Source organism: Leishmania martiniquensis, chromosome 32, assembly GCF_017916325.1.
Source record: "Leishmania martiniquensis isolate LSCM1 chromosome 32, whole genome shotgun sequence".
Lineage (NCBI taxonomy): Eukaryota > Euglenozoa > Kinetoplastea > Trypanosomatida > Trypanosomatidae > Leishmania > Leishmania martiniquensis.
This window is the reverse complement of record NC_090167.1, coordinates 1,158,865-1,181,930: the sequence shown is the minus strand read 5'-3', so window position 1 is coordinate 1,181,930 and position 23,066 is coordinate 1,158,865. Positions and strand designations below refer to the sequence as shown.

At 53.3% G+C, this 23,066-nt stretch overlaps 12 protein-coding genes across 12 annotated transcripts; 9 read left to right on the top strand and 3 right to left on the bottom strand.

Moving 5' to 3' along the window:
* Window positions 1-391: 391 nt before the first annotated feature.
* LSCM1_01957 (uncharacterized protein) lies at window positions 392-838 on the bottom strand (the record flags this gene model as incomplete). The annotated part of the gene is made up of 1 exon (XM_067319555.1): window positions 392-838. The coding sequence occupies one exon, from the start codon at window positions 836-838 to the stop codon at window positions 392-394; it is 447 nt and encodes a 148-aa protein (XP_067176104.1).
* A 469-nt stretch (window positions 839-1,307) lies between these two features.
* On the bottom strand, window positions 1,308-3,866 carry LSCM1_01956 (uncharacterized protein; the record flags this gene model as incomplete). The annotated part of the gene is made up of 1 exon (XM_067319554.1): window positions 1,308-3,866. The coding sequence occupies one exon, from the start codon at window positions 3,864-3,866 to the stop codon at window positions 1,308-1,310; it is 2,559 nt and encodes an 852-aa protein (XP_067176103.1).
* Window positions 3,867-4,080: 214 nt separating this feature from the next.
* Window positions 4,081-4,806, bottom strand: LSCM1_01955 (uncharacterized protein; the record flags this gene model as incomplete). The annotated part of the gene is made up of 1 exon (XM_067319553.1): window positions 4,081-4,806. The coding sequence occupies one exon, from the start codon at window positions 4,804-4,806 to the stop codon at window positions 4,081-4,083; it is 726 nt and encodes a 241-aa protein (XP_067176102.1).
* Window positions 4,807-9,338: 4,532 nt separating this feature from the next.
* On the top strand, window positions 9,339-9,938 carry LSCM1_01954 (uncharacterized protein; the record flags this gene model as incomplete). Its single annotated transcript, XM_067319552.1, has 1 exon — window positions 9,339-9,938. One exon carries the CDS (start codon window positions 9,339-9,341, stop codon window positions 9,936-9,938), a length of 600 nt encoding a protein of 199 aa, XP_067176101.1.
* A 270-nt stretch (window positions 9,939-10,208) lies between these two features.
* Window positions 10,209-10,778, top strand: LSCM1_01953 (uncharacterized protein; the record flags this gene model as incomplete). Its single annotated transcript, XM_067319551.1, has 1 exon — window positions 10,209-10,778. One exon carries the CDS (start codon window positions 10,209-10,211, stop codon window positions 10,776-10,778), a length of 570 nt encoding a protein of 189 aa, XP_067176100.1.
* A 287-nt stretch (window positions 10,779-11,065) lies between these two features.
* On the top strand, window positions 11,066-11,443 carry LSCM1_01952 (uncharacterized protein; the record flags this gene model as incomplete). Its single annotated transcript, XM_067319550.1, has 1 exon — window positions 11,066-11,443. One exon carries the CDS (start codon window positions 11,066-11,068, stop codon window positions 11,441-11,443), a length of 378 nt encoding a protein of 125 aa, XP_067176099.1.
* Window positions 11,444-11,839: 396 nt separating this feature from the next.
* LSCM1_01951 (uncharacterized protein) lies at window positions 11,840-14,017 on the top strand (the record flags this gene model as incomplete). The annotated part of the gene is made up of 1 exon (XM_067319549.1): window positions 11,840-14,017. The coding sequence occupies one exon, from the start codon at window positions 11,840-11,842 to the stop codon at window positions 14,015-14,017; it is 2,178 nt and encodes a 725-aa protein (XP_067176098.1).
* A 379-nt stretch (window positions 14,018-14,396) lies between these two features.
* LSCM1_01950 (uncharacterized protein) lies at window positions 14,397-14,852 on the top strand (the record flags this gene model as incomplete). Its single annotated transcript, XM_067319548.1, has 1 exon — window positions 14,397-14,852. The coding sequence occupies one exon, from the start codon at window positions 14,397-14,399 to the stop codon at window positions 14,850-14,852; it is 456 nt and encodes a 151-aa protein (XP_067176097.1).
* A 607-nt stretch (window positions 14,853-15,459) lies between these two features.
* On the top strand, window positions 15,460-15,915 carry LSCM1_01949 (uncharacterized protein; the record flags this gene model as incomplete). The annotated part of the gene is made up of 1 exon (XM_067319547.1): window positions 15,460-15,915. One exon carries the CDS (start codon window positions 15,460-15,462, stop codon window positions 15,913-15,915), a length of 456 nt encoding a protein of 151 aa, XP_067176096.1.
* Window positions 15,916-16,522: 607 nt separating this feature from the next.
* Window positions 16,523-16,978, top strand: LSCM1_01948 (uncharacterized protein; the record flags this gene model as incomplete). Its single annotated transcript, XM_067319546.1, has 1 exon — window positions 16,523-16,978. One exon carries the CDS (start codon window positions 16,523-16,525, stop codon window positions 16,976-16,978), a length of 456 nt encoding a protein of 151 aa, XP_067176095.1.
* A 931-nt stretch (window positions 16,979-17,909) lies between these two features.
* On the top strand, window positions 17,910-19,727 carry LSCM1_01947 (uncharacterized protein; the record flags this gene model as incomplete). The annotated part of the gene is made up of 1 exon (XM_067319545.1): window positions 17,910-19,727. One exon carries the CDS (start codon window positions 17,910-17,912, stop codon window positions 19,725-19,727), a length of 1,818 nt encoding a protein of 605 aa, XP_067176094.1.
* A 1,356-nt stretch (window positions 19,728-21,083) lies between these two features.
* Window positions 21,084-22,997, top strand: LSCM1_01946 (uncharacterized protein; the record flags this gene model as incomplete). The annotated part of the gene is made up of 1 exon (XM_067319544.1): window positions 21,084-22,997. One exon carries the CDS (start codon window positions 21,084-21,086, stop codon window positions 22,995-22,997), a length of 1,914 nt encoding a protein of 637 aa, XP_067176093.1.
* Between the last annotated feature and the right edge of the window lie 69 nt (window positions 22,998-23,066).

Below are 23,066 nucleotides of genomic sequence, written 5' to 3'. Positions count from 1 at the left end.
TTGGGTATGGCACAGCGAAGACCCCTATCGGAAAAACGCAATATGGAGTAAAAATCGACGTTTCCGGTCAGAAGAACAGAGTCACTGCTTTTCTCGTCTTCGGTATCGAACTGTGAGAAAGTGATGGAGAACACAACGGGGGAAAGTAAAGGCGAAGAAGACGCAGGAATACAGAGGTATCAAAGCAAGCACATACACTGCTGGCGAGGAGGGAGACACCGCGGTACCCTCCGACGCCGGGCCGACGATGGGGTTCGCAACAGACGAAGGCGCCCTACAAACGGTTGTGAAGGTGCCCTCCAGCGCACACAATGCTGCTCTGTTTGCGCGTGTTTGGCGTCTTCCTTATGCCTCACCGCACAGAAGTTCGAGACGACAGCGTACTATTGAGTCAGAAGCGTCTTGCACGACGCAGCGACGCACCGAAAAAGGACACCTGAATCCATTTGTAGGTGCCTATCATCACAAACAACGCGCCAATGTACTTGCCCTTAAGTCGCAAGGTAGCCAGAAAATCCTCTGCTTGTGCGGTGCTGCGTGTGTACTCGGCTTTGCGAAGAGCACTCTCACCGCTTTTCAATACAACTGCTAGGCTCCCTTTCCTGTACCCCAGAATAACAGTGTTGCCGCTCTTCAATGGGAGAAAAGCAGCCCAACCACCATCGCTCAGTCGAGATGCTAGCACTCTGCCCTCATAACGAAACTCCTCTGACTCGAAGGAGCACATGCCACTCCAAGCGGAACCGCCATCGCACATGGCGACAATAGTTTTGCCGTCCGTCGCTCTCCACGTGCCGCTCAGCGTATGAGATAGTGTCTGTGAGCTGTACCAGCTCATCGAAACGGCACAGAGAACAGCTATGAGAAGAGTCACGCCAAGCGCGCTACGGTAGAAGCTGCCCGTGCAGCCACCTCCTTCCCTTTCTCTTTTGCGTAACCTTATTGTCATCTTACGGGCTTCGCTTGCGAGTCCCCAGCACACTCATAAGAAAGGTGATTGAGCCGTACAAAATGACATGAGGGAATGAGTAAGAGGGCATGATTTATTGGTTGATCGATCAAGTGGCACACAGTCATAGCAAAGAAGCTTGGCCTCACCATATGAAAAACGGAGATGAGAAAAAAGAGACTGACATCGGGAACCTACTGAGAAGCAGTGAGGGAAGGTAACGTTCAGGGGCTCACATGGAAAAAAGCCCATTATACACTTCTTCCTGCGGTTGCGGTTTGTGTGCGCACAAATCCTCGGCGCTTGCCACGCTGACGGTATAGAAATTATGCTGCTGGTCCTTTTGATTTCTGCCGGGTCAAAGCTTCAAATTATAGAGGTAGAAGGGGTAGAGCTCATGTGAGGGCTCCAAAAAACTGAATCCTTTCTTTCCGCGCACGGCCTTCTCTGCTTTTTCCCTGCCGATTGCCTTGATGAGTTCCGCCAGCTCCTCCACAGCGCTGCGCTCCGCTGCGGTTCGCGGAAGTGTACCTTTGAACCCTTCCGTTAAGCCGACTTTAGCCACCTCTGTCTCCTGCCGATGCCTTTTCCGGGCAAAAAGCTCGCGTTCGCAATGTGGAATGTATTGCCTTCCTTTAAGTGTCAAAGGGGCAAGCACAGATGAGGCAGTGGACGTCAGTATTGTTTCATTCATGACCCCGTCGAGCCATAAGCCTGCATTGCCTCTGACCACGTCGCACAAGAGTCTTGACATGACTCCTGACTCCAAAAGGTTTGTAGGGAGTGGAGTCACGACGCTTGGGTCGACAGTTTCACTGAATACGCAAATATTGTGCAGCGAAATGTGCAGCACTGAGTGCGCAACAATAAGAGGATACGAAAGCTCCACGGGGCACTGTATGTGAAAACTTGCCCCTTTCTCCACCCCTTTCAGTTCGCAGTACGTCGACTGGGGAGGTAGGCAGAAGACATTCACTTCCTTTTTCTCCAGGGCAAACCCGGCATTCAACGGAGCCTGCTCGTACCATCCGCGACAGGTCGTCGGCGCTGCTATGGCAAAGTGTGGTCTTATAGGAAGCCGAACCCCACTCGGTGAACTAAGGAGGTAGTGCACTCTGTCTCGAACGGCACACTCGCCGAATCCAAAGAGCGCCAGCTGCGCAACAAGTGAAACTCGCGGAGTTCCTGCCTCGGGCTCGAACTGCAGCCGGTATGCTTTGCAGAACTTGGCAACCGCAGCATCCACCCATGAGCCAAAGGCGTGACAGCTTTTTATAAGGTCTTGAGGAACGCTTATCTGCTGACGAAACAAAAATCCCCATAAAATGGCTTTTCCGTCAGCGACAGTAAGCGTGTTACTGAGCAGCGCCTCTTCTCCTATTCGAAATCGGCACGACAAAAACCGACCCAGCACCGTCAATTCGATAGACTCAGAGGGAGCACTCCCTTCAGGCGCCAGTACCCCGGCAAGACGTAGGGTTTGCGCGAGCCTGTCGTAAAAGTCACGCGCTCGGCGTGAGAAAAAAAGCTCGCGTGGAAGCGATGTGTACGGCTGTTTGCTGGAGGAAGAGTAAGGAGTAACAAACCGGCGAAACAGAAGAAGAAGCACATTGGCACAGTCTTGTGTCAGTGCACTGCTACTTCGAAAGAGGCACCTTTCGTGCAGTCGCCAGTACGACGGCTTCTTATGCTGCATCGCTCGCATCTCCTCCCACTGGATGCCGCAGCTCTTAAGGGCGATGACGCAGCGCAGAATATCTTCCTCGGCGGTGTCTCCAATTTCGCAGAAACCGCCATGAACTACAACCTGAACGTTCAGCCGGTGCAGTAGGGCATCTTCCTTTGGCATACTCATCTGCTCAACAAGCCAGTGAGAGCTGCACATAAAAACAAGAGGTACCTTTTTCTCAAACTCCGCGTGGATCCATTCCGCGTCACTTTGCAGTCGTAGAGCCTCGCTGCTGTAGCTGTCCAAAATCTGCTTCTCCAACGGCATACGCAAAGAGGGTACTTGAGGAGCGATAAGCAGCACGATAGGTGAGACGAAAATTCCAGAGGCGGCCTCATCGATATCTTTGTCGCACAGCATCTCATGTGCCTCTACGATCTCGTCACAGATTAAGTCTATCCAGTTGTCACCCGAGCACTCTATGCAGTGCGTAGACGAGAGAAGCTCATTATATGTCGCCTTGAAGTTTCCTTCGCGCGAGCGAAAGACTGTCGTTCTCAGGCCCTTTTCGATAAGAAATTGAAGACCGTCGGCGACGCTCAAGCCTAGTTCCGTGTTGAGTACGGTAAGCTCAACGCACACTGAATTGAGAAGCGCTTCTCGATCGCCTACACGAGAATAGTAGTGAAGGATTGATGCAATTCCTGCCAGCAGCAAGGAAACGAGAAACTCACAAGTGCCGTCAGATATGCTGCATAGCGTATCAATGTTGTGAACAACAAACCTCCCTACCGACCCGCTACAGCCGTTGAGGAAGAGCAGCAGATCAGTCCATACGGTATTTATTGCCTCACTGTTCAGTGAACAAATGTCAACGATGTTGGCCGAGGTGTTCCGTACAGATGCATCAAAAATGCTGCAAACCTCGCGTAGAGACACGTAGTCTTCGCCGGAAGGCTTGAAAAGCATCCGGTTCTCTGAATAATCTCTTGTGAATACCGGAAGAGGTGCCGTTACCTCCGCCGTGCACTTTCCTTTTCTGTCCTCATCCCTTTTCGCTAATGCACGTGCTAAAGTCGAGTCGGGATTGGCGAAGAAAAGAGTAGATCTCGGTTTCACCATCAAATGCGCTGGAAGTTTGTGTAAGCGGCAACTTTGCACAGCTTCATAGAAGACAGCCGTTTCAACGGGAGTGAAATACGGAACATCATTAAAGTAGCCAGATGTACCATCCGTTCTTTGATGCATCTCTGTGGCTTTTTGGATTAGGGACTCTTAGGGGAAGAGCAGGTAGGAAGGAAGAAATAAAAACGCACGGTGTTCAGCTTTCAGAGAGAGAGAAATCGATCGCGCAGAGGAAAACGGTGCACAGACGACAGCTGGCACCAAAGAACGCACAAACCGAAACTCTATTACTGTCGTGGCAGAGTTCCATTGCCATAAATTAAACTAGTTTTGCTTCCTAATGAAAAAATTCCTCAAACGAATGTCGGTCCATAATTACCCCTGGGATTGAGGTACTCGCCGCGTTTATAAAGCATGCCAGGTTGTTGACCCTTAAATTCGGCGGCAGTGCACTCAATACCGCCTCCGCTCTTTTCTTTGCCTCATAACCCACGCTAGCAGAGCTCTCACTCACTGGAGGCCACGGTGGAGGCTTCGCTCGGTACATTCCTGGGGCCTTCTGCATGTGAGAGCGGTCACTTCTCAAGAGGGAAAGGTAGTCGTCCCGCTCAATTACTCGATAGCGCACCCGGTTCAGGAGCTCTGTTAGTTCAGAACAGACCAAACCGCTGGCAGCTGCGTCGAGAAATAAGACCTGGGTAACATACCTATGAAGATCCACACAACGCGGGGCTAATGGCCCCAGCTCGGTATCCTCTGTTGGCGGCAGTTTCGAGTCCTGGTCGACAACGTACCATTTACCACTGTGTGTGGACCGCACAAGAGCAATCACATGGTAATCCCATACTGTGAGATCCTTCCTAAATTCTGAAGACTCGTAGGGCCGATACGGCACGAGAGAAGTCCAGCTGTTGAGAACCTCATCGCAGGGCCTGCAGCTGAAAGAAGTCATGAAGACAGCGCAGCTTCGGTCAAATAAATCGCTTTTTGTATATATGCTCTCCAGAAATTTGTACACATTCTCTTCGCAGTAGCAAAAGGCGTACTCAAGATGACTCGTCATTGTTCTCGTCCCAAACCCTTTTTCCATTCCAGTGCTTTCTGCCAGCCTGTCGCTGGAAAGGGGCCAAAGTAAGCAGAAGAGTATCCGAGTGAGAAGAGCTTGAACGAGCGTCAATGGCCATTGCCATTCAGAGGTGCTACGGGGTGGCCGCCGCCGAACCTTCCAGGTCAGAAGCGGGGGGCCATGGACGGTAGCGGCGGATAAACACAACCCTATGAAACCTTGCGGACGCTGCGCTGCATACCACGAAAGAGCCCCGCACGCAGAATCTAGTACTTTTTGGCTACACTAGTTATGCGGGCGCACCACACACACACACACGCCGTTGGAGCCCAGCCCTGCAACAAACCCTTTCCCCGAGGCTTTGGATAATCTGGCATTTGAAGCGGGAGAAAACAAAAACTCTTTCCCATGAGCCCATTTACCGAAGCCCCCCCTCGCCTCTTCCAATGAAAGCCATTTTCCCAGTCGTTCCGCACCAAAGTCCCGCGCCCCCGATCCAAGGCGCTTTTCGAAAGGGTCAGACATGCCTGGCTGACAAACACGCAGCCGCCGAGCACGCCCCGGGCCCACGACCCCCCCCAAAACCGCAAGCAAGCGCCCGGTATAAGCGCAGAAAGGAAGAATTCATCTATTTGGCAATACTTCCCTTAGATAAAGCCGGCGACGACAGCAGTTAAAGAAGCAGAAGCCAGAAAACACAACGTCACACGCCCCTGGGCGGCCTTCATTCTTCAAACCCCCCCCCGAGGAAAATTACAACGGCCGAAAAACTTTCGACGCGACGAAACCAACACTTATAGCATATACAAAGTCTGAACACATGCAAGCTTTTTCTAGCCTTTTCCTATTAGAAAATATCTCCCGAATGCAAGCCACCTTTCCCTGCACCAAACCGCCAAAGTTACGCGAAAAGCACCCCGTTGCAAGCCCCATGCTCTCCCCATAACACGGGCTACGAAGAGCAGGGGTAGAAACAATCTGTTCGTTTGCCATTAAACCAGTTGCGCCAGCAATGCCACCAATATCCTGGTTTACTGCAAAAAAGGTCCGAGAAAGCAATAGCAGCTTCACCAAAAACCGGTGAAAGCTTTGCTGGTGGCTTTCAAAAAAAGAAGCCCTCCCCCTACATTCACCATAAAAAACCCACACCGCAACACTAGCGCACCGTAAGGGGGGACGCGCGACTCCCGAAAAGCACGCCTTGACAGGCACAAAAGCAGGCAACACACAAGAGTTCCCAAAATGTTTTCACTGTGGTATTCTCGACGGCCAAAGCTTGATTAATTTTTCTTTAAAACCAAGGACGCCGGCCGCTGCACTGAAGTGCGCCTCTGTTTTCGGTACGACCCTTACGCGAAGCCATCGCTGATGACAGTGCAAAACACCTTTCAGAGAAAGGAACCCAAAGCATGCACCTCTTCTCCTTTAAAAAATAAATCCAAAAGCAGCACTTGACTCTTGCCTGCCTTGTGCTATGGAGATCGCCGCACGCAATGAACATTACCAACGGCACGTCCGGATCTTAAAAAACGCCACTGCGCAGATGCGCGGTGCGACCGGCCGGCTAAACCCAAAAAGCCGGCAAACAAAGCCAAGCGAAACTAACGTGGAGGCCTTCACTAAAGCTGCGGTACGTTCTATGAACCTTAACTGGGGCAGCAAAAAAGAGGAGGCAGAGTTTCTTCTGTGTGGTGCTCGCAATTTCGTATAGGCACCTTGCTATGTGTGCGGGGTGCAATAAGCAAGCGTTGATTTTTCCTTTCTTTTTTTTTGTGAGCAAAGTTTCGCAAAGCCAACGTGTTGCCATGCGACCCCCTCGTCCCCCCTCATCCTCTTAGGGAGCAGACGCGCCGACGCCCCACCAGCCCCGTGAGTGGTGTTCGGGTGGCACTGCCTACACGGACTGCGCAGCGAGGGGCCCACCACTAAGTATCAGCGCACTCGCGGGCGGAGCCCGTCTGTACCTCTTGCCCGCCCCGCGAGCAGCATCATGCCTGCGTGTGCTTTCCCCCATAAAACAATAGTGGCGTGCCCTGTCGACAAGCGTCCCCGGCGGCGTGTCCCCACGCGCCGTGAGGAGGACGAGGGCTGGTCCTGGCGAAAAGTCTGCTTACAGGAGAAATAAGACCCGCGAGCGCAGCGAAGCCGCGGCGAGATTTGCCCCCCAAATGTGGAGGGGGGCTGTTCAAGCGCATGCGACTAGCAGGAGCGTCAGCCACCTACATCACGTTCTTCTCCTCCCCTCACGCTTTTTCGTCTCCCGCAACGCATTTTTGCAACCATGCAATTGATAACACGGTCAAAGTTAAACGACCCGTAAACCGGTAGCGGCAAAAAAGTGTTAACTAAATTAGAGTGCGGTGAAATCGCCTTTTTTACGATTTCTACAGTCGCTCATTGTTGTGTAGATGGAAAGGGTGTGTGTGTGTGTGTTAATTTGCAGTCGAAAAACCGTCTCGCACTTTTCTCACTGTGAATAACTGTGACGCAGCTCTTGGCATCGGATGCGCCTTCTCTCTAAAAAAGGCTTTTTTTTCTTGTACTAAGGGGGTCGGCGTGCCTAGGCAAAAGTTATCGGCTCTTGGGGGACCACCGGCTGTTCCGCTGTTGCGTCTGTGAGTTTCCTTTGAAGGCCACTTGCTGGAAACGCAAAGTGTACTCATGGAATCCCTGGCTTCGGCTACTGCTTTGGGGAAGGCTGGCGAGCAACGGGGGGGCGGGGGCCCCCGGCCTGGGTTCCCGCCTCGGCGCGGCCCTCCCTTACAGTCGCCCTGCCGGGCGCCGCCCGATGCTCCCCCTACCGGGGCGGCTCAGGCCCCCCGCGCCAGTGAGGCGTACCCGGGTCAGGCCGACGCTTCGCCTAGCACAGGGGCGGTGCTAACGCGCCCGCCGTCGCAGATCGTTTCCGCGCAGCACCGCCTAGGGATCCGACCGCCATCGTCCATGCCGATGCATCCCCCCTGGCCGTCTCCACGCCGTGGGCGCAAGACCCTGCGTTGCCACGGGGGGCTGGTGCGGCATTTGGCTGCCGCTGCGTGTGTGTGTGTGTGTGCGTGTGTGTGTGTGTGTGCGTGTGTATGCTCAGCTTCCTCAAGGCGCAGGCGCTAGGCCCCTAGTGCGGCACGAAAAGAAAAGAGTTTCACCTAGCTTCTGCGTGGCGGGGTTTGTGGGGAGGGGGGGTCTGCATTGAAAAGGGTGCGAGACTTCGACTTCGGGTGTTCATGATGTGGTTGGATTATGAAAGATCGCCAGGCAGGTTGGCCGCAGAGCTCAAGGGAGTCGAGTGGAAGGGGGCACGGCTGGCCAAACTGAGGCCGACCCTGCCGCTAGCTGGGTGGGTAGTCCTGTCGGTTTCGTTGAATGCATAGAGGTTGAGGATCACGCCTTCAGGGCACAGGCGATTTGGCAGGTGACAAAACGGGAGGGAAGACTGGTTTCATCGGACAGGATCGGCCCAAAGTGCCCCACAGGTGTGTTTAGCGCTACACAGTGCTATGGGATCGGCGGTAGTCACTGTCAGCTGCAGCTGTCACTATTCTCTACGCGAGAATCGCTTGCTGTTGTGAGGTATAATCTCTAGAAAGTACTAGCGCTGGTCGAAGGTGAAGGCGGTTGATAGTCGAAGCAGCGGTTTTGTAGTACTATCAAGAAGACCCGTTCGAGTGAGTGTAGGCAAGCGGAGAAAGTGATGATCTTGCTGACATTGGGAGGTGGAGGATCGAACATGGCTGCAAGAGTCTTTCCGAAGAAAGGAGTTGTTCAGGGAGGTATCGGCGTGTTGTGCTTACGGTAGGGGATAGCAAGAGATGGATGCGAGGCGTGCAGCTCGTTGTCTTTTCCCCTCGAAATAGGGGTGCTGGCTTTGTGCGTGCGTGGTGGAAGAGTGGCTTGCCGTGCATTGGGAGGTGGCTGTTCTACGGCGGTTGCGGCTTCTGCGGCAGGTTGAATAGGCTGCTTGTTGGGCTCGACAAATTTCATTGAGGTGCCAACTGCGAACACACCTATAATAATCCCAGAGATCGTTTTCGAAAATGCTGCGAGCCACACTTGGAGCTCTGAAAAGAGATGCATTTTGCCCGTCCTCTCTGGCTGACTGTTAACGGTTGTTTAACTTGCAGTTTCGCGCTCGTATGCAGTCCTAGTGGGTAAAGCAGTTGAAGGATTGCTGCTGTGCTGGGAAACTATCGAGGCTGCCGCGCTCCGCCTTCGAATGGGAGAGGTATGATTGATTCTTCCGAAGGAACAAAGAGCACATTGAGATGCTGGTTGGTTATTGTGTAGATTGGCCGTTTTTAATGAGAGCCGCACTGACACACAGAGGAACAAGAGCGCCGCCCTAAACGAAAGGTGGTATGGGGCGCCTGTAGAATTATCGTCGTAGCTTTAGCCTGCGTGCTGGCGTTGCGCGACGCTGCTTCTCACTCTATTCTGATGACCGGCGAGGCAATCGCTCAAGAGCTCATGATCTACCTTTTCAGTTACTCCTCTCATTACACTTTAAAAACTATCGTTAGCTTAAAAAAAGAAAAATGAGCCTTTTCAGGACGCTGCTGGTCATCTTTTCCGTCATCGTCGTTCTGATTAATTATCTTCCAGATGAACACAGTGTGGAGCCCGTGCGCGAACTTTTGGCTAATTATCAGGAAGAGGCTCTGAGATCACGCTACGGTGATGCACGATTATTCAACCATAGTGAGACGAGGCGTATCTACAATCTCTTATTATCAGAGGCTCAGAAAGCCGTTCTCCTCTCGAATGAGGATACTGACCGGAAGGCTTATACGTGCTCAAAGATGCGGTCTCAAGCTCGCCGGTACGCGCGCTCCCGAGACGGGACCTACCTAGCGCCCTTGACAGAAATCGCGTTGCAGCTGCGTGATGGCTACGTACACGGCATCAAATACCTGCCCACAGCACTTCGAAAAGATTTGTCTGACTCGCTGGAGCTTCAGAAACCAACTCTTTTTCACACAGCGATGGTGGTGCGACAGATATACTACTGCTTGGCGCCAGCACTGAGCCAAGGTGAGTGCCCGTCATACGCCTTTCTGCGCGTTGTCCGAGGTAAAGGCGACACTGACATCCTCGAATCGTGCACGAGAAGCAACAAGGGTTTCAATGAGATGTAAGAGAGGCGAATATCAACTAAAGTGAACCAACAGTTACCTACGCAGCAGTGTATTGCATGGGCACAAAGAAGGAGAAAGCAACAGTACTTGCTGATTTTCATATGCGATCAGCGCAATGCTAGTATCTGGCAAAGTTCGATGCAGCGGAATTGTCCGTTCCCGGAACCCGTCTTTGCTAGTAATCCCTCTCCTCTTTACACCACACATGTTACCTCCTCAAACCTGTAATTCTCTTGCACAGCTACTCAACCCAAGCATTGTACCTTTGCCATGGCGAACCCAGCGGAGCAGATCCTGCTGCAGATCGCACAGGAGATCGAACGCGCCGTCGATGACGAAATCGACCGTGTCGACCAGGTGGACGACGATGAGATCCTTGCGATTCGTCAGAAAAGGCTCAAGCAATTGAAGGAGACTCAGGCCCGTCGGGATGAGTGGCTCCGCAAGGGCCATGGTCAATACCTAGAGGTTACGGAGCCGAAAGAGTTTTTTGACAACGTGCAGAACTCGGAGCGGGTCGTGGTTCATTTCATGCGCCGGAGTACTCCTCGCTGTGAAATTATCGAACGGCATCTACGCACGATATCCCGCGAGCACTTCGAAACTCGGTTTTGCTATGTGGATGTTGAGCGCATTCCGTCTCTCCCGGAACGCTTCAATGTGATGATGCTGCCGACGCTAATGCTTGTGGAGAAGAGTCATACGTTTCACAGCATCATCGGCTTCGACGAGCTCGGCGGAACCGACGATTTTACTACCGATGCAGTGGCCCAGGTTTTGGCGCACTATGGTATGATAAACGACAAAGGAATGTTTGCTGCCGACCAAAATGATGACTAGAGTAACTCAGTGCTCTTGAAGACTCCTGGACATCGGATCAATGTAGGCTCTCATAGAAAAAAAAGAGAAAATAGGACCCTGCTGAATACCGAGTTTACTGTTTCTCTTCGGTGCTGCTGGTGCGATACATCGAACCTCGTACAGGAACTGGTTGGCAACAAATCTCACAGAGGTTGCAAGGGAGAAGCGCTGCTTCGGTAGCGTTTCTGCGCTTTGCGAGTGTATCTACTGAAAACTTTATCACCAGTAACTTTCCCTTCTCATCTCACTATTCTCAGCTTGTTACGATGTCTGATTCCATCGAACCCACCAATCGCTTTGCCGGAAATGTGCGGCAGGCAGAAGCGCCAAACGAAAAAACGCTTCGCATCAAAGTAAACGCTCTGAAACGCAATCTCAAAGATTTAGAGTTTGCGAAGAGGGAAGTGCAGCAGGAGCTGCAGCGTCTCGACACTCTGCGCGAAAGCGCTCCCGACCGTATTCCTCAGCAGACGAAGGTTATCGATGAGGCCAAAATGATGGTACCCCACTCTGTGAACCGTATCATGGCGGCCGTGAAGGACCTCTCTGAGTACCTCGAGAAGGAGGGCTCTACAGTGTCCAATGATGAGCTGCTGGATTTGGCTCGCACCACTATGGCGGATGGCCAAGCGGCAGTTTCGTAATACAGGATGAGCTCCCTTCCTCGTGCCCCCTATAGATTATCAACTCAAAAAGCTTTGAAGACAAGCAAAATAATAGAGAAAAGAACCCTTACAGGCGCTCTCAAGTCGTTTTTTCTTACTTTCTTCTCGAATGCTGACCATTCGGTTATGTACTACATGATGTAGGATGCCAAGGGGCAAAACGTATCGAGATGAAGGCGGTTTACCGAATGACTGATGCGGTGTCGAGCTTACATAGGCAATTCGTTCTCACATCTTGCTGTCTCCAATTTCTATTCTTCCTGAACCTACGACGAAGAGGTCGAAATCCGCATTGCCATACCTGTAAGTGACCTCGACGCGGTTAGGCACGCATGCAACACAGTCCCCTTCTCCTTCATATCTGCATCTCAGAGGATGACTACACCAGATAAGCGCGCGTACGCCGCTGCAGCATCCAGCAGGTACCCGAACTACATCAATGATCGGGATGTTTGTAAACGCTTCATTGAGGAATTCAGGGACTTTTCGGGTCAGGCGAAGTATTTGATACAGGCCCAGCAAGTTGCGCAGCGGCAGAGCAGAGTGTTCCCCATCTTCCTCGATGATATGGCCAGTTTTGGAGAACTACATCTAGCGCAAAGGATCCAGATGAACGTTGTCGGATATATGGAAGAGCTCTACAGGGTTGTCGACTCCATTATCCCTCAAACTAACTGCGTTGTTGACATAGTGGACCAGCTGGTCACGGAGGCACGGATGTCTGGCCAAGAATTGCCTGCCCTATTGACGCGCCGGTATGAGCTGAAAATACACCCGCTCAACGAGAACAGCGTTCCTATTCCTCTGAGAGAATTGAAGGGAGGAACGATCGGCACGTTGACTGTTCTTCGTGGCATCTGCATTGCTGCCACTGCAGTCCGCCCAAAGCTAACCATGCTCGTGTCGGTTTGTGAAGTTTGCGCCGAAACGACCTTTCAGCAGGTCATCGGTGATCGCCTAACACCACTACAGGTATGCCAATCGCAGCGCTGTAAGCTAAACAATGCTGTCGGCAGGCTATTGCCGCAGAACAAAGCAAGCAAGTTCGTTAAATATCAAGAATTGCGGGTGCAGGAGCTGCCCGAAGACGTTCCGCGCGGCGCCATCCCGCGGACCATACGTGTTGTGTGCGAAGGGGAGCAAACCCGTATTGCTGCGCCGGGGCAGGTTGTTCGCATCACGGGAACTTACTGTCCAGATCCTTCCACTGGGCAGGGTCACGAGGCCTTCCGCGCGTCCACGATGGTGAAAACACTCTACAAGGCCATCCATGTGGAGTTAGAGAAGCGAAGCTATCAGGAAGCGGCAGAGGACATGCGCGCGCAAGTGGAGGATATTCGGAACTATCCTGACAGAGAAGCAGTGATTGAAAAGCTGACCCGCAGCATCGCGCCCGAGATCTGGGGTATGGAGGATGTGAAGAAGGCACTTTTATGTCAGCTTGTCGGAGGTAGCTCCATTACTAACGGTATTCGGATTCGTAGTGACATCAACATCCTCTTCATGGGCGATCCCGGAGTGGCAAAGAGTCAGCTTCTGAAGTGGATTGCTTCTGCTGCGCCCCGATCTGTCTTTACCACTGGAAAGGGCAGCTCTGGGGTTGGGCTTACGGCTGCCGTAACTCGCGATACCCACACAGGCGAGGTGATGCTCGAAGGCGGAGCGCTTGTTTTGTCCGATAAGGGGATTTGCTGCATCGACGAGTTCGACAAGATGGATGACTCTGACCGCACAGCTCTGCACGAGGTCATGGAGCAGCAGATGGTTTCTATTGCAAAGGCAGGGATCATCACGTCGCTGAATGCTCGCACATCCATTCTTGCCGCAGCAAATCCCAAGTTTGGTCGATGGAAGCGCAGCGCAACACCGACGGAGAACGTGAATTTGCCACCAGCACTTCTTTCTCGTTTCGATCTGCTTTGGTTGCTGCTCGACGAATCGAGCCGGGAGCGCGATGCTGAGCTTTCGATGCACGTTACCCACGTCCACCTCCATGGCGTGGCGCCTGGCATGGTAGCTGACGACGGGGTACGAGGAACCACCACTGAGTATTTTGGCCGCAATTTCTTGCGGGCGTACGTGGGTGAAGTCAAGCGCATTCACCCCTACCTTGACCCAGGTGCCGCCAAGGCCATCAGCGACATTTACTGTGAAATGCGTGCGCAAAGTGTGCGACACAGCAATGTTATCACGGCTCGCACGCTACTGAGTCTCATTCGACTGTCGCAGGCGTGTGCCCGCCTGCGCTTCTCTGAGCGGGTGCTGGAGGAGGACGTACGGGAGGCTGGCCGTCTGCTTGATTGCAGCAAGGCGTCCCTACAGGATAGGCCACTGACGGATACGCATCGGGCAGTGACGACGTCTGACGCGTCTATCTTTTCGGCAATTAAAGACATCGCTCGGGGGCGTTCATCCGTCGATCTCTCCGAGATCCGTCCAGCGCTTATGATGAAGGGGATCGGCGAATCTCACCTGCAGCGATGCCTTCGGACGTACTCGGAAGTCGGCGTTTGGTCCGTCTCCGGTACCATGCTCGAGTTTGCCGATGACTAGGAAAAAATATTTCCATAGATACATAGATTTCTTTGGTGCTGTTGTTACCAAAGGCTTTGCTCCTCTCCGTAGAAGAGACTGTAAAGATAAAAAAGCTACCAGCGTGTACCGGAGGCTTCTATGCAATGTTTTTGTCGCTTCCCTATGCCCTTTGCGCTGAGGCTGGACTGAGATGATTGCGACCTCATGACGTCCCCGGCGACACGCCAGCCATGGTGACCGTTTCAACTGGAAACAAGGCGTTGCAAATCTCGCGCTGCCTTTTTTTTCATCGCTCTTCAGGCTCATCTTTTCTCTTTCCTCACTGCTTCCCTTTGCGTTGATGTGGACGTCGTGACACTCAGCTTCTAGGCTTCTCTCACACTTTCACCCTAACAACATGTTCTCCGAGCGCACCTTCATCGCCATCAAGCCGGACGGCGTGCAGCGTGGCCTGGTTGGTGAGATCATCGCCCGCTTCGAACAAAAGGGTTTTAAGCTCGTCGCCCTGAAGTTGATGCAGCCAACGACGGAGCAGGCACAGGGCCACTACAAGGACCTGGCCTCCAAACCCTTCTTCCCAAGCCTTGTGGAGTATTTCTCTTCTGGGCCGATTGTGTGCATGGTGTGGGAGGGCAAGAACGTGGTGAAGAGCGGCCGCATGCTGCTCGGTGCGACGAACCCAGCCGACTCGCTGCCCGGCACGATCCGTGGCGACTTCGCGGTGGATGTGGGCCGCAACGTGTGTCACGGCTCCGACTCTGTGGAGAGCGCGCAGCGCGAGATCGCCTTCTGGTTCAAGCCGGAGGAGATTGCGAGTTGGACATCGCACTCCGCGTGCCAGATCTACGAGTAACTGTAATCGGCACCAGTCGACGATGCGCAGAGACGTGCTGATTCTTGATTTCAGCAAGTGTATGTAATTTTTTACTCTCCTCGACTTTTCTGCAGCCGCGCCTCGGTGTGACTCTTCGAAAAACCTAGCAAAGCCTTTATTGCACTTTTCTTTTTTCCGTTTGCTCCCCCCTCCCCGAGCATGGGCATATACATGGACCTTATGGTCAAATAGTGTCCTTGACACTGCATAGGCAATCAGGTGAAATGTGAGACGGTGATATCCACCTCTACACTTCCAGCTTGTTTTCCCTGGCCCTCGTCAAGTGGGGTGGCTCGTAATCAGGTTACCCCATGAGCTACTGTGCGTCGCTTGGTTTAGCCAGCCTGCTTATGTGCCACTGGGCCCACAGTATACATACCGAAGCCCCTCTGAAGAGATAGTATACGCAGAGATGAGGGAAGCCAAAATACCAGAGAACTTCTTGCAGGGCACGCACCTCCCACTCCCTTCTCCTTTCCCTCTCATTGCTCGTCTCCCTTTTGCTCATTTACGATACCCGTGCTCCTGTCCGCCCAGAACATTCTCAACGCCTCAACTCCCACTTTATCTCCGCCAAAAAAAGAATATGTCCTCCGAGCGCACCTTTATCGCCATCAAGCCGGACGGCGTGCAGCGTGGCCTGGTTGGTGAGATCATCGCCCGCTTCGAACAAAAGGGTTTTAAGCTCGTCGCCCTGAAGTTGATGCAGCCAACGACGGAGCAGGCACAGGGCCACTACAAGGACCTGGCCTCCAAACCCTTCTTCCCAAGCCTTGTGGAGTATTTCTCTTCTGGGCCGATTGTGTGCATGGTGTGGGAGGGCAAGAACGTGGTGAAGAGCGGCCGCATGCTGCTCGGTGCGACGAACCCAGCCGACTCGCTGCCCGGCACGATCCGTGGCGACTTCGCGGTGGATGTGGGCCGCAACGTGTGTCACGGCTCCGACTCTGTGGAGAGCGCGCAGCGCGAGATCGCCTTCTGGTTCAAGCCGGAGGAGATTGCGAGTTGGACATCGCACTCCGCGTGCCAGATCTACGAGTAACTGTAATCGGCACCAGTCGACGATGCGCAGAGACGTGCTGATTCTTGATTTCAGCAAGTGTATGTAATTTTTTACTCTCCTCGACTTTTCTGCAGCCGCGCCTCGGTGTGACTCTTCGAAAAACCTAGCAAAGCCTTTATTGCACTTTTCTTTTTTCCGTTTGCTCCCCCCTCCCCGAGCATGGGCATATACATGGACCTTATGGTCAAATAGTGTCCTTGACACTGCATAGGCAATCAGGTGAAATGTGAGACGGTGATATCCACCTCTACACTTCCAGCTTGTTTTCCCTGGCCCTCGTCAAGTGGGGTGGCTCGTAATCAGGTTACCCCATGAGCTACTGTGCGTCGCTTGGTTTAGCCAGCCTGCTTATGTGCCACTGGGCCCACAGTATACATACCGAAGCCCCTCTGAAGAGATAGTATACGCAGAGATGAGGGAAGCCAAAATACCAGAGAACTTCTTGCAGGGCACGCACCTCCCACTCCCTTCTCCTTTCCCTCTCATTGCTCGTCTCCCTTTTGCTCATTTACGATACCCGTGCTCCTGTCCGCCCAGAACATTCTCAACGCCTCAACTCCCACTTTATCTCCGCCAAAAAAAGAATATGTCCTCCGAGCGCACCTTTATCGCCATCAAGCCGGACGGCGTGCAGCGTGGCCTGGTTGGTGAGATCATCGCCCGCTTCGAACAAAAGGGTTTTAAGCTCGTCGCCCTGAAGTTGATGCAGCCAACGACGGAGCAGGCACAGGGCCACTACAAGGACCTGGCCTCCAAACCCTTCTTCCCAAGCCTTGTGGAGTATTTCTCTTCTGGGCCGATTGTGTGCATGGTGTGGGAGGGCAAGAACGTGGTGAAGAGCGGCCGCATGCTGCTCGGTGCGACGAACCCAGCCGACTCGCTGCCCGGCACGATCCGTGGCGACTTCGCGGTGGATGTGGGCCGCAACGTGTGTCACGGCTCCGACTCTGTGGAGAGCGCGCAGCGCGAGATCGCCTTCTGGTTCAAGCCGGAGGAGATTGCGAGTTGGACATCGCACTCCGCGTGCCAGATCTACGAGTAACTGTAATCGTGCATATGTGTGAAGGATGGAGATAAAATCCGCACTCGGCTCATCTCCATCGGCTACATCTATAGTCGCAGAATATGTTTTTTTTTGTTTTCGGTGATGCGAGCCTATTAGTGCACGCCTCTGTGCCTTTCGCATACTCACTCGTAATCGCAGCGACTCTCGTACTTGTGTGAGTGTGATTACTGAAGATATTGTCGTGTAGCACAGCTGGGCAAGGAGCGGAAAAATACGATTCCGTTTTTACATCAAACAGCAAGCTCTCACCTTTTATGACGTACAGGTTTTATACTAACCACTGAACGGCGCCAACAACAAAAGCTGCAGTGTGTCGAAGGCTGTTTCTTCTGTCGATCGCGCTTCATCTGAGTGCAAGAGCACTTCACGCGAAGGAAGGTGTGCTTGTGTGCAGCTATGTTAGTGGGAGATGTCTCTCCTTTTTTCCCTCTGTGGTTACGGATCACAGAGGACGAGAGTACATGAACATGTGCCGATGGAAGGAAGCAGTGCATTCTATTACGGTGCGTGTTTTTTCCCCCAGCTTCGTCAAGTTCGTAGATCAGCTTCATGATGCGCGGGTGGGGCGGTGCCCTGCAGTCTGAGCTTTACATCCCTTCCCCTTCTTCCTCTCCCTCCCGAGTAACCGGAGTGTGAGTTCCTAAAAGGGCACGAGGACGGCGTCTGGTCCTGCTAGCGGCTGCCTTGGTGCAAAAAGAGACCCTTCGCGATATTCAGTGGGGCCGAGGTACTCAGGGAAGTATCGAACTTACATCATTTCTCATTGCGCGATCAAAAACAACCACCGCTCACTGATTGTTCTAATTTGCACACACACAAGTGCACAAACTGCGCAACAACACACGTTTATAACAGAAAAGTCGGTAGAAGAAATCAAGAGCCAGAGGGACACGCATAGAGATACAAGATGAGGGCGGGGCACCTACTGTTGGCACGCGCCATCCCCCTCATTCACCCTGTCAAGGTGGATTCTGCAGCCATGAAGGTACCAGCTACATCGCTCAACGGCGTAACGATGCTGTCCGCTGTGACGAACGCACCCTTTTCCAAAGAGTGCCAAGTGGTGCTCAGCAGCGCCTCAAAGCGCAACCTGTTTTCGAGTCGCTTCTGGGTGACCCAGCCGCAATCGAGACGCTCGTGCAACGCCGTAATTCTTCCCGGGCAGAAGCCGGCGGTGATTCACCTCGACGTTGAAAAGGTCATCCCTTTGAAAGCGTTCACTAAGAAAGATCAGAGGCAGGTGCTCGACGAGCATCCACCGTTCTTCGGCTGCGGCGTGGGCATCCTGTCAGAGAGAAAGAAGTGGAAAGCCGTTACGGCAAGCCGACTCATCCAGCTGCTGAATGCAGCAGAGGAAGAGCGTGCTCTTTTCATTGATGTGAACAAGGCAAAAGAGCTAGGGCTGAAGTACAGCAGCAAAGATGTGATCGACATCCGATCCGCGAGCTCAGTGCATGTCTTCAACTCAGACCAGCTTGATGACCCATATAAGGGAGAGCCGCAGAAAGGGGTGGCACTGAACGCGGCCACCGGAAAGCGGTTCGGTCAGCCCGCACACGATATTCTTCTTGGCGTCGGCATCCTTCGCGGTTACACGTCACCGCTGTGGATTGCAGAGTCGCAGATGAAGTACCTAAATGTAGAGCTCAAGGCGAATGCGAAAGAGCAGGCAGTGTCGGCGCCAACCATGACAGGAATGATTGTTTGCCTTTCGGTTTTGCCGCCAAAGTGCAAGCAGGAGCTGCTCTGCGAGCTGAAGATGCAGCGCCGAGACGCTTTTGGCCACGACACTTTCTTCATCTACAACGTGAACGGGTGGGAGGCGACGCGGTCGCGCGTGCTTGTGCGGAACATGGCTGCCGTGAACGATAGGGAATATCCTTTCCACTTTGTGAATCTGAAGGATCTCAGACTGCAGAAGCCGGGATACTCATCGGTCGTGACCCAGCTGATGGGCTGCAGGGCCCCTCTCGGCGCGTCTGCGCTCGAAACCAGCCCTCTCGCTGCTGCCAAGCCGCTGAAGGCGGATCAAAAAGATGACCTGTTAGTTCTTCAAGGGAAAAAATTCCGCTACTTCTTTGCCGAGGACGCCACGTCCCGTCGCTACTACAACGCTGAGTGCATGGTGAAGCCATATCTGATGATGCCCTCTGTGCGCCCCATTGCCATCCTCAAAGGGCGACTTCTTGGGCCCAGGGACGAGAACATTCTTCGCGCGTTCGCGCTGAAGAACAAGCTATCAAGCCCCATCTGGGTAACGGAGTCCGCAGCAGAGCGCTTGGGAGTGCATATCGCTGCGGCGCACAAGAAGCGCTACGTTCTTATCGGTGCCGCCGCGGCAGACACAAATCCTGACGAGGAGGCTGCAGATGGATTTTACAACATTGACGATTTCGCCAAACCAGCGGAGATCCTCTCATTGTTCCCGAAAGCAAGTAAGAAGGTGCATTTTATGCTGGATACCAAATGGCGTGCGGTGCTGGGCAAGCAGCGGCAAGACTATCTTTCTTCTCTAAAGCGCGACGTGCCTCTGTGGGTCTCGGTGAATGAGTGTCTCATGTCTGGCTTTGAGCCGAGACCAGAGTCTACCCTCCTTTCGTTTCCTACTAGCCGAAAGCGGGACAAGACGGGCATGCGGCTCTACAACTCGCAGCACACCACCGACCCGGTGCGCGTCATTGGCCTCTCCTCTGTGTACACGCGACCACAGGGGCTGACAATGTAAGAGTGCTGAGCGTGAGGGCTGAAGAAAGGCATATATATATATATATGCAGCTGATGCGCTTTTACCATTTCTTTCTCGCTCATGTCCGCATACTGGGCCGCTCTCGAAAACATACGAGTTTCGTGCGTTGGGCGATGCACATTTTTTCGTTTCATTTTTCTCTTTTTTTCCAGACCCTCATAGATATAGATCATCAGCGCGAGAGAAGCGTACGAGGAAGAAATGAATCAACGATAACCGTTCCTTTGGCAGCAGGGTGTGGCTGTTACGGTAGTGAGAGCCCGCCAATGTGATGCTGCTGATGTAACAAACAGCGCTGTTAATGCTTCCGCTTCTCATCCGCTTATATGGCGGGTAGGAGCATCCTTTCGGTGCAGCAGGCTTCACCGCCCCTCCGCCACTTTTGCTTCTGTCTCCTCCAGCGCTATTACTGGGAATCGTGGCAGCAACCGCAAAAAAAAAAGAGCTATGTGAGCACTTCACACTTCTCTCTTGCTCTTCCTTTGACTCTCAAAGGATCATTCGTCGGACTCGGCTCAGACATCCCCCTTTCACTTTCTCTTTACATGCGTGCTTCCATATCTCTTTTCTTTTTCGGGGGACCCCGATTCGGATCGTGTGTCAAGTGCCCTCCCTACCCTCTCCCCTTAGTCGCCTTTTTCTCTCCACGTGGACGGAGTGTTTCTTTTTTCTCTTGTTTTGTCCTTTTGCGTGTGCCTTTTTTTCGCCTCCCTTTGTTGCTCCTTCGGACTCCTCTCTATTATTGGTTGTGAGTCTCCCTTTTGGTTTCTTCTGCTTTCCTTTTCTCCCTCTTCCTTCGGAACCTCGTTTCCCCTTTCTCTCCTCCTGCTCCTTTATGCTTCGAGATTTTTGTGACCCCGTAATCCTCACAGGCTTCCTCAGAGTGCCCAACAGGAGACTGAAAACTGAGGAGTAGCGCCCCATCGCTCTTTTCAGCCCCTTCTACAACAGCTTACTCGTGCTTTCGAGCGCTCTTTCTGGGGTCTGTGACTGTTGTCATGGCTTGCCTTTGCATTTTGGTTCTCACTTGATCGTTAAAAATCTGCGTTCCCCCCTCGATCGTCATAGCTCCTCCATCGGATCTTGTTTCGGCTTACTTCTTCATTTACCCTGCCTGGAAAAAGGGACTCGACAAACACCCGGGCAGCTTCTCCTTACTCATCTGTTGCATCTCTCCAGAGCCGTACGAATAAAAAAGCTCATTATCGCCTGACGAAGAGCTGCGCAATACCCCTGGCCACACGAAAAGTCAAGCAAGTAAAGAGAGAAAAAGGTTGGAAAAAAGGAAAATCCGGCGCCTCTCTCTGCGGTGAAGAGTAGACTATAAGAGAGAAAATGAGTGCGTCTGCTAGCGAGCGGCGCCACACCAGAGGGGCAGCTTCCGGTGCTCCCAAGCTGAAGGCGCGATATTTGAGGATGCCCTCTGCCAAAGCTGCTACCTTTGCCTACCTGAGGAAAGAAGCAGAAAGGGATGTGCCGGTGTCATCATTTCCGTCCACTGTGTTAGGCGTGAGGGGGGTGCCTGACGGGCTCTCATGGGGCAGTGCTCGTTGCAGTCCTGTGTACGCCGGCACCGCATACACGCCACCACCGCAGCACCCATCTAAGGTCACTCGCTCGTCAAGTTTGACAGGTGATGTAGCCTGGGGCTCGACGCTACGCATCAACTCTGCGCGGGAGCGCGCATCCACCGCACCTTTACAGCGAACAACGTCTGGGGCGTGCACGGAAAAGCGGTGTAAATATGTGGTGGGAACAATGCGGCACTGTGGCTCAATCTATGAGGAGATGGCACGGCAGCTTCTGGCAACCGGCCGGTGGTCGCACCTCTCCGTCCGCCAGTGCTCCATCACGAAAGCCCTCATCGTCTGTGAAACCCAGAAAGATTTGTGTGATACCAACATGCACCTGCTCCTTGGAGAGAAGATACCGTGCGAACGGGTAATCGCTACCCGGCGTCTCATTTCGAAGCGTTACCAGAACCGTGCTATCGAGGGCAGCGGGAAGAGGCCAATTGCCTATGCTTCGCGGCCCTACCCCTCCCTGGGGCACCGGATGCCGATGGGCAGCGGCGATGACGGTGAGGCGCGCGTGGTCGACTTTGTAGAGAACACGCGAAGCATCACGTTGAAGAGCTCGATGGTGACATCACTGCTAAAGTACCACCACTACAGTTGGGATACGCTTGGCCATTATCTTCCCTTGTCCTTCAAACTGATGCCATGCCAGTCCAGCTATGACGAGCGGCGTCACTTACTTGCGACAGCGAAGAACGGTGTGCGGCCGCCTCATGAAGCGGACGAGCCGCGCATGTGGATTGTGAAGAGCTCGGCCGGATGCCACGGCGACAACATTGGGATTTTTCGTGGTGACTATCAGGGCATTCTGAAGCTTCTGCGCTTCGTGGACAGTCAACACGACACTCAAGCTTGGGTAGCGCAACAGTACGTGGACCGTCCTCTCTTGTACCACAGGCGCAAGTTCGACATCCGGTGCTGGGCCTTGCTCCTCCGCGATGCGTACGAGATCTACGTGCACGAAGAGTTGGTTATGCGCACCAGCAGCGTGCCGTACAATCGAGAAACCGCGACGTCTAATACTCCCACTGGCCGCCTGGCACACATAACGAACCACTGCGTGCAGGAAACGAGCAAGATGTACTCTTTCTACGAGGAGAGCAACGAGCTGTGGCGGGAGCACTTGGATGGACTCATACGGTACAAGGGAATGACGAGAGCCGCAAAGCGGAGGCAGGAAAAGCACCCCCCTGACCGCAGTCCACCGTCCCAGGAACTGAACGGCGGCGGCGTTTCTGATCCGCCAGTATCCTTGCACAACGTGAGAGACTCCCCAAACCCAACAACTCGCGAGAGGAACCGAGGCGATAGCACAGCTACCCTACATTCTATCAGCGCACATGTTAAGGCGTCCACAATCACGCTCGACAGCCACATCATGCCACAGATTCACTTTATCATTCGAGACTCGCTGCTGGCTGCACGGTCGCACGTGCCGGATGAGCCCGCCGTTCCCCCTACTCACACCTTTCAAGTCTTCGGGTACGATTTTCTCATCGACGAAGACCTCAAAGTGTGGCTCCTGGAAATCAACGGCGCGCCAGGCGGCCCTGACCGCCTTAAGCCAGCGCTAGTGAAGGATACGATCGAACTCGCGGTGGCTCCATACTTTCCGGGAACGATGAACCTGAAGGTTAAGCGACACAACGGGTATGTGCGCGTGTATCCTTGAGCGACGAAGGGCCGCCGTGGTATGCGAGTTTGGCCTGATCGTGTGTGAGAGCGTGTTCCTGTGTCTGGT